This window comes from Myotis yumanensis, unplaced genomic scaffold (genome assembly GCF_028538775.1).
Source record: "Myotis yumanensis isolate MYYU_CA2020_CCGP unplaced genomic scaffold, mMyoYum1.0.hap1 SCAF_1, whole genome shotgun sequence".
Lineage (NCBI taxonomy): Eukaryota > Metazoa > Chordata > Mammalia > Chiroptera > Vespertilionidae > Myotis > Myotis yumanensis.
In genome coordinates this window covers 193,328,087-193,347,182 of record NW_027223752.1, presented here as the reverse complement: position 1 = coordinate 193,347,182, position 19,096 = coordinate 193,328,087, and the positions used below count along the sequence as shown (strand labels likewise).

Here is a 19,096-nt window from a genome sequence, read left to right as displayed (position 1 = left end):
GCAGTGTAGAGGTCCACTGATCCCCGCAGGCCAGGCCGAGGGACCCCACATGTACCGGGCCTCTGGTGTGTGTGTGTGTGTGTGTGTGTGTATATATATATGTATATATATATATATTTGCTCATTTGTATATTTCCTTTGTTGAATAAATGCATCCACAATTTCAATTCAATAAATTTTGGCTAAAACTGGGACAGATTTTTAAAATATCTACAGACATTGATGGTCAGGATTCAGTCAGTTGTCCGTAAAACTCTTTCTCTCCAAGGAACAATAGGTCTTTAAAGAACTGAGCTTGAAACAGTATTTGACTAGTTAAAAGTGAAACAATTGGCCCAAAGTGTTTGGAAGACGACTGGAAGACTGCTAAACAGCAAGTCAAACCAGCCAGGTCTTGACCAGATAAAGACAGTAAAGCCTGCCCCATTTAAAACATGGACAGAAGGCTTAGACCTGAGTGTTCTGCAACAATATCTAAAATTTAAACAGTTTAATCCAGAAAAAGCAGCTAAATATGAGATAGAAAGCATGCAGTAACTGGAATTCAGAGTCAAGAGAGTGCGGTATTATTTTAAGATTCATTGAGTGCTGTTCTGTTGATGAGTACTGAATTTTCCTCAATGATTTTTTTTCCCTTTAAACCAGGTCATAGTGTGAGTTAACGTGTTGGGAATGACTTAGTTTTTCCTTATCTAGAGAAAGTGACAAAAGAAACCCTACACATGAGATTCCAGCCCTTACTGGGTTCGCCATTTTGCTGTATTTGCTGATGCAGACACAAGTAGGTATTTGAAGTTTTCTAGGCTATCATGATTTCTATAACTTATGCAAAACTGCAGAAACAAATAAGTTGCTTAAGACTCTGCTTATGAATTTTTACCTGGATGTGTGGAATGCTTAGAAATATTAGGTTCTTGCCAAGGCTGTTATCATCTGAGCAATAGGACGTGAAACTGAGTGAGGGGGAAAAGTCATCAGAGGGTCAGAGATACACATCATTCTAAGGAGTAGCTGTTGCAACTTGTTAGTACTGGTTACCTATGGAAAAAGCTGAGGAGACAGAATGGATTAGGTGCAGCAAGCCAGAGGATTTGTTGAAGAAAAGCAGTGGGAAACCAGGATTGGAAATAGGAATGACAAGATTTTTCACTATGTCAATTAAGACAGGTTAAATGAGAATATAGTTAGCAGGCGTCAAAAGTTCAGACAAAACATAATCAGTCACCGAAGTAATAATCAGTAAAAGTTTATTGTTTACACACCGAAAAGATAGTTTGCAAACTAGGAGCCCTCAAACCAAAATATGGATGAGGCTCAGGAGTATATTGTTCTAAGACAGCTTATATTAGCGAGAAAGCAAGGACTGTTTATTCTTCACAGTGATTGGTTATAGGATTAGAATTTTTTTTTAAATGATAGGGAATTGGTCAATGGTTACCTCATATGAACCTTGGGAAACAGTTCAAATTTTGTTTATGATTTTCAGAGGCATAAGCAAGAAATGATCCAGGTCAAATTAACCTTGTTAAATAAGCTAAGTTAAACTTTGCTTGTATGACTAAACTGTTTTGTCTGCTCAGAGAAATTTCAAGGTTAGTCTCCATTTTTATTTATTTATTTATTTTTTATTTTAACACTGGATAGCTAGCTCTCATGACCAGGAACACATGTTATTTGGTTTCCCATACCCCCACTCCCTCAGTCTGTTCCATGCATCCATGCCTCCAGACCTGTTTTGTTTGTGAGTTTATTTTGTTCTTTAGGTATCACATATAAATGAGATCATGTGATATTTGTCTTTCTCTGACTGGCTTATTACATTTAGCATATTAATCTCCAGGTCCCTCCATGCTGTTGCAAAGGGTAAAAGAGCCTTCTTTTTTATTGCTGCATAGTAGTCCATGGTGTAAATGTACCACAGCTTTTTTATCCACTCATGTATTGGTGGGCATTTGGGCTGTTTTCAGATCTTAGCTATTGTAAAAAATACTGCTATTGGATTTATTTATTTATTTTGCTTTTTTTTTTTTCTTGGGCCTGCCACTTTTACTTTATTTTTTTAATTTCTTTATTGATTAAGTTATTACATATGTGTCCTTATCCCCACATTAACCCCCCCCCCCACTCATGCCCTCACCCCCTTGTTGTCTGTGTCCATTGGTTAGGCCTATATAGGGTCTGCCACTTTTAAAATGTATCCTTTTATTTACTTAAGAAAACTGCATATAGTAAAATTCACTCTTTTAGGTATACAGTTCCATGAGTTTAGACAAATGCATATAGTCATGTAACTACCAATAGAACCTTGAACAGTTCTGTCACCATTCAAATTCCCTTGGGCTGATCCTTATATGATATGCGTTCAATGCTTTGTCAAATGCTTTTGTAAATTACTTATTGAAGAGTTGGATGTCTTGGATCTGCTATTTGCAGGATACTTCTGCTAGCAGTTGTAAAGGAGGTACTGGGCAGCCTTCAGATTTCTCCTTCACTTCATAGAATTCAACTACTTCCTTCCTGTTGAAATCCTTCCCTGTATAAGTCTTTGTGTTCCTTTCTGTTGAACTATACTGGGTCTCAGAAGACTTCTCCAGTCTTTCTTCCTATTTTATCTGCTACAAATATTTGCATTTTGATGTGAACTCTTCACCTTCAGGAAGTATATTTTTGCAGTCATTCTCAGAGATCTGTTGTTGCCGAACATCTTGTTATTCTGTCCATTTCTTTGCTGCCTTTCTCCCTGTGGTATGTCTTCTAGTTTTCCTAAAAATAGAGACTATGACATTTTTGTTGTATGTTATGCAGAAAGGGAAGAGAGAGAGTACTGTCTCACTCAGCCATGTTCATACCGGGAGTCCTTCCTTTGACCCATCATCACTGCCTTTCTCTCACTCACCTTCAATGGCTCTCACTTTAAGCACTGAAATCCCGCAGTCTGCTAACCTCTCTTATTCATACTTCACTTTGTTAAAGCATGTATGAATACTTTCCCTTATAGCCTAGACTTCTTCATCATTTCTTAAACACATAATTTCAAAGTTGGTTCATTTTTCCTTGCCATTCTTTTGCCTTGGAATTCCTTTTTTTCCCCTTCCCTGATTGGTGTACTACTACTCATGCTTTAAGAACTAACAAAGTATATTACCTCTTTTAGGAACCCTTTTTTGACACCTCCTCAAGATGAATGTGGTACCTGCCAAGATGAGGCAGAATTAATCTCTAACCTGTCCTGCTACAAGATGTTGCCCCATTTTTAGTGCACTTGTCTTGCTGTTTTCAGTATTTATAAATTTTATTATCAAGCCAATGAGTGACTGTGTATTAACTTGTCAATGCAGAACTTTCAAGTGCTAGGTTTCTAGGATCCTACTTATAGCTGTCCTATATGGTCAGCACATAGCCTCATTTGGGCTCATTTGATTTTCCACTGGTCAGTTGAAGGGTACAGTGATATGGGTCATCTATATTTTCTTATCTAGCTTTTGTTTTTAAAGTGATTTAATTATTTCAAAGCATTTTTTCACACTTAGGACGTAACTGAAACTCCTCTAGAATTGGAGCACTCATAAATTATGAATAAGTTAAGTAATCATTAATGGAATTCTTCTGCATTCCAGGTGATGCAACAGTGACAATAGCTCACAGATATACCCCCAAAGAACAACTGAAGATCCATACTCAGCTGGCAGATATTATCATAGTCGCTGCAGGTAAGTCTTTAGTGGGTGTTATTTGGTGGAGTATCATCAGCAGAGTAATTCCTGCCCTAAATGCCAGCATGTCCGTAAGAACCACTTCTTCAGAGAATTAAGATATGTATGATTAACTTCCGACAACTGGATTCTGTCTCTTGGCAATCATCATATTGGTCATATTGGTCCATTGTGCCTGTGTTAGCATTTGTCACTTCATTATAGAAAACCTGAATAACCTTTGGAATGAAATATTAAGCACAAGAACAGATGTGCATTTTGCCAATTCTTTTGACAACATGATTGCTTCTAAACATGAATGAATTATGGGGAGACTGGTAGGAAATGCTGTTGAAGGGATAGCCATGGCTGGTACATGTCGGAATTTGTAGGCCATGGTAAAAACTTTGATATAAGCTACGATGGCTGAGATCAGGAGGTTGACATGGTCTGGCATACGTTTTTAAAAGATTACTTACACTGAGTCAAGAATTGACTTTAGAGAGACAAGAATGGAAACAGAGAACAGTTATTATACTTTCATTTAATGGGTCTAGCTTTTTCTAATTTGTTTTACATTTGAATATACAAAATAATTCTACCCTTTACTTCTGCCTTTACCCATTACTCTTGCCACATAGTATTTCTACGGTGAAGACACTGTGACTGTTCTTTATCTAAGGCTGGAATGAGAGCCCTTTTAATTTTATCAATTAGATATTATTGATAATTTCTACACTTTACAGTTGAATTGCTGAGTATTTACAAATTATAAAGGGAGAGTAAACGTTTCATAATAAATTGAGTTTAATGGAAAATAATAATAATTTAAATTAGTTTTAACAGAATTTAATTCACTTTCTTATTCTATAGGCCCTTTATAGGAACTCAAAATATATATGTGATAACTTTAGATGGAGTAATTTGCCTCTTCATAGAGTATAAATAGAAATATTCCCATTTTAGAATCAACAATAATCTTCTAACTACAGTTCCTGTTTTTCTAAAAAATTATATTCAGGGGGTATACCAGATGTAAGAGTTTGAGCTCAATTGACAGAAGTAAGATGGATGTTTAGAGAGGCAATACACTTTGTTAGATCACAGACATTAGGTGAAATACTGCTGCAGCAACTGATAGATTCATGCAAGATAAATATTACATTGACTTTTTTTTAGAAACACTTGAAGTCACACACAAGACTCAGAATTTGGTGAGGAGAGAGGAATTTGAGTGGTCGTCATTGCTAATCTCTAATTTTAGACAAAATGAAATGTTCATTATTATTAAAATTTGATTTGATTCTGAGGTTAACAATATATAAAGAATATTTCACAGTTGATCTTAGTTCTCATTTATCAATTATAATATCGAATGCATATTTTCTTTATTGAATGCATATTTGGAGCAAAATCCCTCAGTATGCATTCATACTCATGTTTTTCATGTTATGAGAAATGACAAGTGGGTAATTACCATCCTCTTTCAAGAACCACTGATATTCTGTTGTGACTAAATCAAACTTTATGTCACAAGTCATTATGCCAACACTGTCATCATCCTTGAGTTTCTCATATAGACTCACTGTATTGTCACTGTGATCAAGGAGTTAAAAAATAAGAAAGGAAGGGGAAAATAAAGGGAAAAGGGACCAATTCTACATAAAGTTAACAAAAGAGGAGCCTGGAGGTACCCAGGTCTCTAGGTGATGAAGCAGTATTGAGGCTCTATATCTCAGCCATCCTACTCAGGGTATCCTATTACCACCAGAGGGCGCCAGTCCCGTGTGCAAGCTATTTTAGACAGCCAGTTGGCCACGCACAGTCTTAATCCTGGAAGGAAGACAATTTTGAGTGAAGGCAGTGCAAACAGGTATTGTTCCTTGCTTTGTATTCCAGCTCTAGTGCCTCTAACTAGATACAAATGTATGCTGAATTTTGGAATACAGCTCTGTATGTAGCCCTGCAATCATCCTTAGGAAATAAACATCTGTGTAATGGGAAATTTCAGGGAAGAAAATTGAGAATTTGTAAGAAATAACTAAAGATTACTACATTTTTACTTCCTTAATAATCACCTGGAGAATTTGAGGATAAAATACGTAGAGATTGGTAAATTATAGTGGAATTGTAAGGAAGGCATAAAAAAACAACAACCCACTAATAATGAATAACCACATCATGCATTCTGTGTGGGAAATAAACACATGCGATTAGCAGTGGGTATTACAAAAGGATATAATGACCTCATGGCAGAGGTATTGATTATTGTCATAACTAGAATGTCAGCATATATGGAAGCAGTACCATCTCAAAGTTAGGAGGAGTAGAGGAGGAGTAGTGGGTGATGTATCAGGCACATTGATAATGTCTGAAATGACAATAAAGAATGTGGTGAAGAAACCTTGGAATGGGTTTACAGAAGAAAAGTATAAGAGGAAATGGCATGTGATGATTCTGGTGCATGACTAAAATTAGCTTATGTTCATATTAATCTCACTTCTCCAGTTTCTCAAACTTTCATAGGTTTAACTATATAGGACTTACCTTTAAAGCATCTCACCAAAATTTGAAAAGTAGACTAATATAGAAGTTCAAATTTGAAAACCAAATCCTGTCAAATTATGCTGTTAGAAATAAAAGGCTCTAGGCTCCTACTCAAAGCTATACCCCTCTGCATTTTTCCCAGAGAGAAATAATCTGTTTCTAGGAACTTTGCTGTACCATGGTTATAACACATAAATATATATATATATATATATATATATATATATATATATAAAAGCAACCGTTATGACTGGCCGACTGGCCGGTAGCTATGATGCACACTGACCACCAGGGGGCAGGTGTTCAATGCAGAAGCTGCCCCCTGGTGGTCAATGAACTCCCACAGCCAACCTCCTGCAGTCCCTCCCCTCAGCCAGCCCCAATTATCCCCGATCACCAGCCAGGCCAAGGGACCCCACCCATGCACAAATTTGTGCACCAGGCCTCTAGTTCAGTGGTTCTCAACCTTCCTAAAGCCGCAACCCTTTAATACAGTTCCTCATGTTGTGGTGACCCCCAATTTCATTGTTACAAATTGAACATAATTAAAGATAGTGATTAATCACAAAAACAATATGTAATTATATATGTGTTTTCCGATGGTCTTAGGCGACCCCTGTGAAAGGGTCGTTCAGCCCCCAAAGGGGTCGCGACCCACAGGTTGAGAACCGCTGCTCTAGTTGTTTAAAGTTGTCTATACCCTTCTCTTTACAATTGCAGAAACAGAAATTTTTTTTACTGGTGCTCAAAATAGTACCTGATACATTGTGGATACTCAATAAATGTATGCTGCATTGATTTTGAGACGAGAACTGGAACAAATACTTCTTCAAATTATTACAAATGTAGCTGGTAATTTTTTAAAAAAAAATTAAATTTATTTAAGGATGGGGGTTGGAGTATCCAAAGGAAGGGCTGCATAGCACCAAGCCAAGGGGACACTGGGTCAATGATGACAGCACCCAGGAGCCAGAGTTTCATCCTTATACGCAGTCACTGGCAGGAAACTTGTCATCAGTGGGTTTGGGGGCTGAGCTGGTGGGCTTGGAATGTGGATGGAATGCAGGTGTGCAATCAGTAGCCTTCAGAACAGTTTCCTTTCCTTGTATGGTCTGGCTCCTGGTGTCTAGTGAGTTTTTCTTGGTCTTTTGTTCTCCTGTGGTGGGAAGCTTACAGATGGCTGCTAAGGATTGTATTGTCCTATAGGCCTAATGTTTCCCTCCTCTTTCTGTTTGTTAATAATTATTCTTAATAAACAGTTATGCCACATGTCAGAAACCAATCACCTAGCACCTTAGCGTGTCCATTATTATAAGGGAGGGTGAAATTATCAGATACCCAAGGCTGAGGAAACCAGTTGAATGACTTGAGAGGTAAAAGCTGGTCCTGAGGCAGCCACAGCACCACGTGTCTGGTTTTGCTGCTTTTCTGGGCCGGAAGCTGAAATACAACTGAGGCCTAGATGTTTATCTTTAGGGAGGAAAAGGTCAAGGGGTATAAATTCCTGACTAGAGATGTGAAATATCTGGAGTCCAAATCACATGACCAGTGATATGCTAGGGGAAGATAGATTACCTTGGGGGCCAGGTTCTTGTTTTCCCAGTTTTGCCCCTTGCTAGGCATCTAGGGCTTTCTGCCCTAGTGAGTTTCTGTACCTAGTCCATCATTCTTGCTCTGGGTTCTAACACTCCCCCCTCACCCCCTCAAGGATCTTGGCACTGAATTCTTTCAGAGAAAAGAGGGTGTAAGGTCTCTTCTATAGCTGCTTCCTGCTGAAAGGGGCAACATTTTTCTTCAGAGCCAAAAATCCTTGCTCTCTGTTAGGGACAATAAGGCCTGGCCACAAAAGGAGGTTGTGATGGTGTTGAGAAGTGGTATTTCCTGAGTACAAGCAGGGATTGTAACCAGATGGAGACAAACTGCTACAAATCTTACTATTATTGGGACAAAAGCTAGAACAGCAAGAATTATGACAAATGATTTGATGGAAGGAAAGAAAGAATAGTTTGGAGGGTTGTAGCCAAATATTTAAGATTAATTTAGGATCCAATTCAAATCATAAATGAAAAATAAAGCTGTGAGTCTAATATTCATAACTGTGTATTATAAAGTCTATGTAAATATAATTCCCCCTCCCTAAAATCACCCTCATTTTTAAAAAAATATATTTTATTGATTTTTTTTACAGAGAGGAAGGGAGAAGGAGAGGGATAGAGAGTTAGAAACATCGATGAGAGAGAAACATCAATTCAGCTGCTTCCTGCACACTCCCTGCTGGGGATGTGCCCGCAACCAAGGTACATGCCCTTGACCAGAATCGAACCTGGGACCCTTCAGTCCGCAGGCCGATGCTCTATCCACTGAGCTAAACCGGTCATGGCCACCCTAATTTTTATTAAAGAGCCAAATTAAGACCAATATATTTACTGTATTACATTAAGTTTCAATTTGGTCTGATTGTTTGCATGAACACAATAAGAATAGCAATAGATTCTATAGGCTTTTAAAACCCTTCTTTGCTGATAAATTTTTAAGAATATAATTTTATAAAGATGAATTTGTTTAACATGTTAAGCACCCAGCCTGTTTTGTCTTCCGGACGGAAAGTGTAGTGTCAGTCACCGGTGACTGACTGGGCGTTTAACGTGTTAAAATTTATTGGTCATTGTAAAGTAATTGATAAAGCCATCTAAGTGAGTTATTTTTTTGAAATAAAAGAGTAGTTTCTATCATTAAGTAGAGGAGTAGACTGATCTGAGTATAAATGTTAAATTAAGAAATTAGCCTGGCCAGTGTGGCTCAGTGGTTGAGCATCGACCTATGAATCAGGAGGTTCCTGGTCAGGGCACATGTCCATATTGCAAGCTTGATCCCCAGTGTGGTGCATGCAGGAGGCAACCTATCAGTGATTCTCCCTCATCATTGATGTTTCTATTTCTCCCTCTCCCTTCCTCTCTGAAATCAATAAAAATATATTTTAAAAAAAGAAACTATGAGAAGAGTGAAGAAAGAGACTATTATAGACAGCTAAAATTGAGGGTATTAAACAGTTGAATAAAGAAGTAGAGTAGCCACCCCTTGTCTGTGGGGATATATTCTAGGACCCCCAGTGGATGCCTGATACCATAGGTCAGTGGTTCGCAACCTTCTGGCCCTTTAAATACAGTTCCTCATGTTGTGACCCAACCATAAAATTATTTTCGTTGCTACTTCATAACTGTAATGTTGCTACTGTTTTGAATCGTAATGTAAATATCTGATATGCAGGATGGTCTTAGGCGACCCCTGTGAAAGGGTCGTTCGACCCCCAAAGGGGTCGCGATCCACAGGTTGAGAACTGCTGCCATAGGTAGTACTGAACCCTATGTCTTTCTTATACATACATATTTATGATAAACATTAATTTATAAGTTAGTCACAGTAAGATATTAACAAAATAATTAATAATAAACTAAAGCTTATGTGACTGTGTGCTCTCGCATTCCTTCCCTGTCTCTCTTTCAATATTTTATTGTATTTTATAGCTTCTCTTTAGCATATTCAAATTTCCAGCATGATTACTCGGGTGCTTTGAGATATTATGAAGTAAAATAAGGTTTACTCAAGCACAAGCATTACTTTACTGTGATAGGGGATAACTAACATGACTGCTAAGTGACTAAGGGCAGGGAGCGTATACAGAGTGGACACACTGGACAAAGGGATGATTCACATCCCAGGCTGAACAGAGTAGGGCGACACACGGTTTTATCCCATTACTCAGAACAGTGCACAATTTAAAAGTTATGAATTATATATTTATGAAATTTTTCATTAACATTTTGGATCTAGGTTGACCACAGGTAACTGAAACCACAGAAGGTGAAGAAACTGAGGATAAAAGGAGACTACTCTAGTTTTGGGGAAGGCTAAATTGGCTTGGGTAAGGCTAATGATAAAGAAGGTACTGCTGTGCAGAAGAGGGCACAGATTCTAAGATTGTGTTAAAAAGTCCTTTGGTTCTTCCATGTCTCATGCTGGGGAAATACTACATTTGTAAAGGGTCTAGGAATTTTCATTATCCAGGCAGGATTGGCAATTTTTTTCCAGACATTGTCTAAAGAACCCTCCACCCATCTGAGTAAACTTGTTGGAACTAGCTTCATTCAGAACATGAGCTGCTGAATCAATGCCACTTGCCTATTATTATTAACCTCTGGATACAGTGTCATAGTTGGTGAAAGCTGGCATTTTGTCCACTAAGCCATCCCTTCCAGCATGATGAATGAACTTTCACAGTCATAACTCAAGCATCTACTGCAACACTTTTAAAGATAGACACTGTAATATAAAACAGGATAAATGGGCAATTCAGTAGAGTAACTGGGAATATTCATACTTACTCTTCATAAAATACAAGGTGACCTACCAACTACTTTTCACCACTTCTTCCATCATATTTTCAAGTTCTAGATACACACCCATCAGACATCATCCTAGGTTCTCAATACAGTATTTCCTCTTCCTTTGAGCAGAATTAGTAATTTTCAGGATGCCAGGACACTGAGAAGTTCCTAGGGATGGGGTAAGAAAATAGTCTATGCCATCATTTGGAGCTCATGGCACTTGGGCGTGGAACTTACTCCTTTACAGCTCTGGGTGCTTCCTGAGCCAATGTCAGCACACTTTATGGTTTCACTGTGCTATTGTTCTTCCCATATTCTTCTTCTCATTCTCCATCTTGTCCCCGTTAGTCTCTGCTTCTCCTCTAGAATTCCTTCTGCCTTCCTAAATTTGTCATTTATCTTAATTTTGTCAATTATTGTCAATGGTATGGAGTGGTGTAAATGCACAGGCCTTGCTGGAGTAAGTATTTCAGAATTTAAATCCCATCTCTGCCAATTGTTAATTGTGCAACCTTGATCAAGTATGTGCTCTGTAGTTTTTCCTGGCCATCTAGTCTGTTTTTCTGGTAAGCCCATCTATTTTTTCTATTTATTCTTCCATTCCTTTCATCTCTCTTGAGGCTCTGGTCAAGGCAGAGATGGCCATGAGATTCATGTCAGCATGCTAGTAGGGATTAAAAGTCCACTATTTCTCTGTTAGCAAATGGGTTTATCTACAATAAAAATAGGATAGGATTGCCCTAGCCAGTTTGGCTCAGTGGATAGAGCATTGGCCTGCAAACTGAAGCATCCTAGGTTCAATTCAGGTCAAGTGCACATGCCCGGGTTGTGGACTTGATCCCCAGTAGGAGTGCGCAGGAGGCAGCCAATCAATGATTCCCTCTTATCGTTAATATTTCTATCTCTCTCTCCCTCTTCCTTCCTCTCTGAAATCAATAAAAATATATTTTAAAAAATAGGATGGGATCTAAGATAGCTAATCCATCCTAATATATATAAAGAGCTAGGTGCCATCATGACCGAAGGGGCGACCAGTCACCATGAAGTGCATGGAGCACCTTTCGGTACCCCCCTCCACTGGCCCCCGAGCCACTCACCATGAGGGGGACTGGTGCCGGGGTGGGACTGGGGACTGTTGAGCGACTGTGGTGGGCTGGCCATGAGCTTAGTGGAGCAGTCACCCGGGGGGCAGCAAGTTTCGCGAAGCAGTCGCAGGGCACGGGAGTTTCAGGGAGCAGTTACAGAGTGGGGGGAGGGAGAGTTTCACATAGTGTCCAGTGGGGAACCTTGTGGGGCGGCAGCAAGCTTCGTGGAGTGTCCTGGGGGGGGGGGGAAGCCTCGCGGAGCAGTCGGGGGCGGGGGGGGGGGGTGGGGAGGGATAGGCGGGGGGGGGGGGGGGGGAGGGGGAGGCGGGGGGGGAGGGGGGCGGTTCTCCGAGCATCCCGAGGAGGGGAGCTTCACGTAGTGTCGCAGGGTGGCAGAGGCCATGCGACGGAGGCCAGGCTAGGCCTAGGGACCCTAACCGTGCACGATTTTGTGTGTGCTGGGCCTCCAGTATCTAATAAAGAGTGTTTCCTACAGCCATTATTTTTTCCTGGTATATTAGTAGATGATTTAAAACCTAGTGTAAGGCTCTGAGCTCTTTTAAAATACGTATTTTGAATAGTATTACTCATTTCAGCTAGTGACTCCAATAATGTTATCTGGTCTACACTGAAGAGAAGGTTTAAAGCATTGTTTTCTACTATATCTTCACTGGATTTATACCTTTATAGTTTATTAATTTTTAATAGACCTTTCTTTATATGAGGCTTATCAAGTGGTAACTTATAGTTGTACAAAATATCTGCCTAGCCCTAGCCAATTTGGCCCAGTGGATAGAGCGTCAGCCTGCAGACCAAAGGGTTCTGGGTTTGATTCTGGTCAAGGCACATGCCTCGTTTACAGGCTCCTCTCCAGCCTGGGCCCTGGTCAGCACGTGGGCATGAGGCAACCAATCAATGTGTTTCTCTCACTTCGATGTTTCTGTCTTTCCCACTCTCTTCCACTCTCTCTAAAAATGAATGGGAAAATATTCTTAGGTGAGGATTAATACAGAAACAAAATATCTGCTTAACAACACCCACGCAAGTCATAAAATATGCTTTAATATTATGTGAAATTTGGATACATAACACTAACAGGGGATGGCATTGGGTGCCTTTATTTAAAGTAGAAAAGTCCCCTTTTAAGCATCATATTGCTAATTCTGAAATGTAACACAATAAAAGGGAGGAGAATGGAAATACAGAGGACCTAAGTGAGATATGAGATGAGTCTATAAAGAACAGCAAGAATTATGGTGGGTCAGTATGGAAGGTGACCACGTGGACGGGACGGCATTGAAGTGACTCCGAAGGTATTGTGACCTCCAGTACCCAGGACAAGGTTTATTTATTTTTAAATATCTACTGAAGAATCTTGCACTGGGGATTAGAAAACTCATTGCTGAATGAATATACTTCCTTGTTTAGAATTCAGGTGTTTATCTTTGGTGAAGCTTCTTCCCGAGAAGTTGAGGGGGCCTCTATCAGGGTAAATGATCTCTTCAGGATCCATTTCAACCTTAATACCTTGTTTGGGCTGTTCCACTTCACGAAAGCTTAATATGGCATTGCATCAGCACCCTTGAGTCAGCGCTTGCAGCTGCAGAGTTCAGAGGTAAGGTAGGGAGGAGGCAGAGAAAGAGCTGAGAAATGATGATCATCTTCAATGAGAGAATAAGAAAATACTTTGCTCTACTGCCTAGTGTGGGTAGGAACATGAGCCCTTCTTTGGTGAAGTCATTCCTCTGATGTATTCTGAGTGTGTGGTATTGCTGAATGTCTCTTCCAAACATGTGTTGACTGGAAGAAAGTGAAATGATTCCATTATCTATAGTCAGTTATTATTAGTTGTGGTTTTACAGTAACATTCACAAATCTAATTAAAATACAGGAAAATTGAAACTTTAAAAAAATCAGGGATCAAAATACCACACATCAACACTTGCGTAATCCATGTAGAGATAGTGTTTGAAATGGGCTGCAGGGAATCTTACTGCGCATCTGGCCGCCTGCTTCAGGTGTGGCTTTGGTTCTGAAGGACAGTGATGAGAAGAAAGGAATCACTGGTGCCAGCATATATCTCATCAAACAGCTTTGTATGAAAGCCCTTACTTTTTGCCTGTATGCATAGTCAAGGGAAGGTTTCTGTCCCTGTCCCTTCAAATTTCACCTGAGTGCATTTCCTCCAAATTTATTTCTGATTTGGTTAATTAATAATTGCCTATTTTATATTTATTTATTTTACATATATTTTTATTGATTTCAGAGAGGAAGGTAGAGGGAGAGAGAGATAGAAACATCAATCATGAAAGAGAATCATTGATTGGCTGCCTCCTGAATGCCCCCTACTGGGGCTTGAGCCTGCAACCCAGGCATGTGCCCTTGACCAGAATCAAACCCAGGACCCTTCAGTTCGTAGGCCGACACTCTAGCCACTGTGCCCTTTAAATCAAGATGGTAATCTATATCCGGGATCAACTATTACATTGCAGAAAAGTCAGGTACATTTCCATAATGTTCTTATTATGTTTCCCCATAATTCATAGTTACACTGACTTTAAAGATAACCAGGAAGATTTACTCTTTGTAAAACACACACACACATACACACACACACACACACACACACACACACACCACATTATGATATATATTCACCCTAGGATAGTTGGTCTGAATGAATATTCTTAAAAATAATGTGGCACACCATATCACAGTGAATGAAATTCCCTTTGTTTTTACTAAGAGTAACAAATTCTTTTAGGTTACTAAGCTATCACCCCAAATTTACTTTTTTGGGGGGGATTAAAAAACTATTTGAAGGGGTTTTCTCCTTTATAAGTTTTCTGACTTTTTAGTGGAAACTCTGCAAAGGAATGCTGAATGGCTTGGAAATAACTCAGGACATAATGTTAGTTTACCTGGGGCACTAGATGAGATGTAACTTGACTACATTTCTTCAAATAAAAATACATAGATTTAAAAACTTGGATATATGTTGTGAACACACATTATCTCAGTTCCCAAAATACTACATCCAGGAATTTATCCCATTGAGAACTGTAATGAGCTTACAGAGATAACATTCAAGGATATCCACTGCAGATTTATTTATGATAGCAAAGAGTTGGAAACAGTCTAAGCACCCAACAACATGGGAACATTTAAGGAATGATGGCATATCTACACAAAGGGATGCTTACAGCCAATTATATTCTGAAGAATACTTGCGTTAGATTACATGTGGTAGAAATACAAATATGTGTTTAGCTTTGCAGAGCTTTCAGATTGTGACTACAGTTCTCTGTCTGCCAATAAGTAGTGTTCCACATTCATCTATTTTAACAGTAAAAGACTTGGCATTTTCTTAGATGAGTAGAGTATTACTACATTTTTATTCTAGTTCTGCTTTTACAAAACACAGCCTGCCATATGTGTCCCTTTCATAATGTGCGGCAGTTATAAAGAGCATATCCTCACAGAGTGATGCTTTAGAAATTAATAATTTGTTGAAAGGGCCAAAAAAACTATTCATTTCCATTCCTTTTTGTCATAGACCCATATTTGTTTCTGCAAAATATGTGGTCCAATTGGAAAAAACATAAGCTTCTGGGACATTTTTTATATGATTTTGATGGCCAAGGAATTTGTAAATCAAATTAAAACCCCTTTCTACCTGTTACATATTTATTACATTTATTAAATATTCTTGCATATTAAATTATTTTTTCATCATCAAATGCACTTTAGGATTCTGGCCTATAAACTCTAAATGGAAGCTAGTTGATCCTAGAATAATTAATCCTATTAATCCTTTTACACCATTAATCCTAGAATAATTATGTAAAGAAAAGGCTCCTCTCTCCCCCTACTACCAAAAGACAAAAATAATCACTCACTCATGACATTATTTTCCTGGAATCAGCTGGAGATCATAGTCACAAAACAATAGTGGCTAACACAGGTAAAATCAGGGCATTTTTAGCTCATTTATACATGGCCTTTTAAGCTATCTATTTTTTTTAATATATAAGAGGCCCAGTGCACAAAATTTGTGCACAAGGTGGGGGGGGGTGTCCCTCAACCTGGCCTGCACCCTTTCCAATCTGGGACATTCCTCTCACAATCTGGGACCGCTGGCTCCTAACTGCTCGCCTGCCTGCCTGCCTGCCTGATTGCCCCTAACCACTTCTGCCTGCCAGCCTAATTGCCCCCTAACCACTCCCCTGCTGGCTTGATCATCCCCAACTGCTTTCCCCTACCAGCCTGATTGCCCACAACTGCCCTCCCCTACTAGCCTGATCACCCACAACTGCCCTCCCCTGCTGCAACCCACCTCCTACGCCAGGACTGGCCTCCTCCACACTGCACAGAGCCACAGGACCCCCAGGCCTCATGGCATGGAGTGGCCACTAGGCCCCACCCCTCCTGTACACATGGCCATTTTGTGGTGGCCATCTTGTGATGACTTCACGCAAGGGCATGATGCCACCTAGGCTTTTATTATATAGAATTTTTTTATTGATTTCAGAGAGAGGAAGGGAGAGGGAGAGAGAGAAACATCAGCGATGAGAGAGAATCATTGATCGGCTGCCTCCTGTACACCCTCTATTGGGAATTGAGCCCACACCTAGGCATGTGCCCTGACTGGGGATCAAACCATGACCCCCTGGTTCAGGGCTCAACCACTGAGCAATACCGGCCAAGCAAGCCATCTTTGTATTTTGTTCTAAAGAAATAATGGGATATTTGCAAAATAAATTGAGTTGCTAAAATTACCCAAAGGTGATTAATGGTGGAATTTTATTTATACTTTGAATTTTTTTGAAAAACGAAGTTTGAAGCAACTTATTTAAAAAAGAGACATTTTTGTTACATAGAGAGGTCACTTAAAGTAACTTAATACCACAAAACTATATATAACACAATATTCATATTGTATTTGACATTTCAATTAGAAAACTAAGAAGCCAAAGGCAATTGTCATTAATTGAATGCGACTGTGTGCCAAGCACCGTGCTCTGTGTTTTCATCTACTTAGCATTATTTTTACAGCAAACGGAGGGCAAGGGGTGGGGATTGTTACTGTGTTTACTTTTATAAATGTGAAATATAGTCTTACCATTAGTATACGATCACATGAAGCCCAAGTTCTCTCCGTGACTCAGACTGCACGCCTGTGCAGACCTAATGGCAAACCTTATTCCCTACTGGGTGTCTGCTAGTTCTCCACGTAGAGCTGTCAGTGTCATCTGTCTTCCCACATGAAGAATTCCTCAGACCATGCTTTGTCCTATTATGCCACATGGAACAGAATGACTGCTGTATGTCCACATTCCCCTGGAATCTGTGATTTGGACATTTCTGGAATTTCTGCTCACCTCTCTTTCCCCTCCTGCCAATTCTTGCTACGACTGCCAGGTAAGACACTCCCCAGACTTGCAGAGACACAGCTGTATCACCTTCTCGTTTCTTCTAAACAGCCCTGCAGTGCCAGCCAAGCTAATTAAAATATAAGGCAAAAATGAGAGAAACTACTCAAATAATGTCCTGTCTCTTCTTAGAAGCTCTTTCCTCCTCACTAGCGTGGGGCCAGGGGAAGGGGGAGAGTATGTCACAAGGAAAACTTTGAATTTCTTAGTCAGAATTCTAAGATGTCTAACAGGTGCTTACTGAACTGTATTCATTTGCTTTCTCACATGAACACATTTCCAACTTAAAGTATATAGAACAAGAGCCTTGGTGACTCTCTTGTTTTCATATGGGATGCTTCCTGTTATCTTTCTCCCCGTTAGACTAACGTGCCACTTTCCCAGGACTGGCCTATTAAGCTAGTCTAAGGCTACACTCTCCCTCCCTCTCTTCCTTTCCTCAACACATTTACTGAGCACCAAGTAGTGCCAGGCAGTGGGTTCAAAACTGACTTAGTTACTGCCCTCATGGAGCTTGTAGTCCACTTTAAACAGGCTTTAGTCAAATAGCAACATGCAAACAGAATGAAAAAATTAAAAAACTTGTGAGAAAGGAAAGTGCAGGGACTCTGGGTGCATATATAGAGGGGCACTTGGTCTCCTATTGGGTTTGGTGTCGCCACAGAAGGCATCTCAGGAGTTGAATGGCTGGCATATGCTTTTCAAGGGTCATTACTAATAGACAAGAAAGACCTTTGCAGTTTCCTTTCCTTTACCAGTTTCCACTGGGCACCTTGTGTCCATCCGGTGTGATTTTACTGCAGTGCGTTTCGGTTGCACCAGTCATCTCCCACACAGTAGGGACGTTCACGTTCACCAGGACAGGGCTCTGTCAGCTACCCTCCCACTCCCGATGTCAGCCTACTGTGTTTACACCCCCTTAGGCTACATGGGGAGGGCGAGTTATGGTCGGAGAACTCTACCACAAAGTCTGAAGCTTTCCAATCCACTTTGGTGAATTTTGTTCATTTTTAAACACAAGTTTTGGCCTTTTATGGTAGCTTTATTGTTTTGTTTTATTTATTTGCTTTTAATAAGCATTTTCTTAATCTCAAACAATGTATTCCTTTGATTTCCTTGCTTTTATCTCAGGTCTGTTTAGAGTCCCATGGGTCATTTCAGTGTTTCCAAATGAATATGAATGTGTTGCCCTAATTTTTTGTTTGGTTCTTGTATCACCAAACATGTAATAAGGAACTAGAAATTCTCACAAAACAAAGCTTGTAGGCAAGGTAACAGAGCCAACCATTAAATCCCTGAGAGAACAGAGAGCTTTTCTCATTCTCTCAAAGTGCCCGTTCTTTCCCGACTTTGGCTCATACACTGACCTCATCTATGACAGTGAACTCTGTGAGATTTGGTACCGAAAAATGTTTAATAATATTGTTTTGAATGTTCTACAGGGAACCAAAATTAAAAGTAACACTGCTCATTTTGTTGGTAGGTGTTACTATTTGTTTCAACTGTTGTTACATGGTTATTACAGTTCAAGGTTGTGCCACTCCCTGTTTGTGGGGGTGGGGTCTCAAGTGAGAGTGAGATTATTCATTATATTTGTCACCACAGTCTCTCCAATCTGCTGGGAAGTGGTATGATCCTCAGACCAAAAAGGTGGGGTGTGGGGAGGTCTTTGCTTGGTGGTAGAGATAGATCCTTTTATTGGCTTTGAAGGAAAGGGTCAGAGTGCCCAATGAACTGCTTTTGTCAGTGGGAGGGAAGATATGAAAACAAAGACTGGTAGTGGCTACAAAAGACATCCAGGTGAGTTGTGGTGAACTTGTACTAGCACTCTGGACTAGACGATAGTTTGATTCAAGCAATCTTAAAATTCTGCAAAAGCAGTGATCCCACTGTGAGCTTGACAGCTTCCCAATACGTTCCCCTCCCCTGAGATTGATGGTGATATTAACAAATAC

At 39.7% G+C, this 19,096-nt stretch overlaps 1 protein-coding gene across 4 annotated transcripts in view; it reads left to right on the top strand.

The window, feature by feature from the left end:
* The window catches only part of MTHFD2L (methylenetetrahydrofolate dehydrogenase (NADP+ dependent) 2 like), a 102,311-nt gene that overhangs the window by 44,077 nt on the left and 39,138 nt on the right, over window positions 1-19,096 (top strand). For all 4 annotated transcript variants that reach the window (XM_070395057.1, XM_070395066.1, XM_070395049.1 and 1 more), the window contains one exon: window positions 3,618-3,710. In XM_070395057.1, coding sequence (XP_070251158.1) covers window positions 3,618-3,710 — 93 coding nt within the window. The remainder of the gene's footprint in view (window positions 1-3,617; window positions 3,711-19,096) is intronic.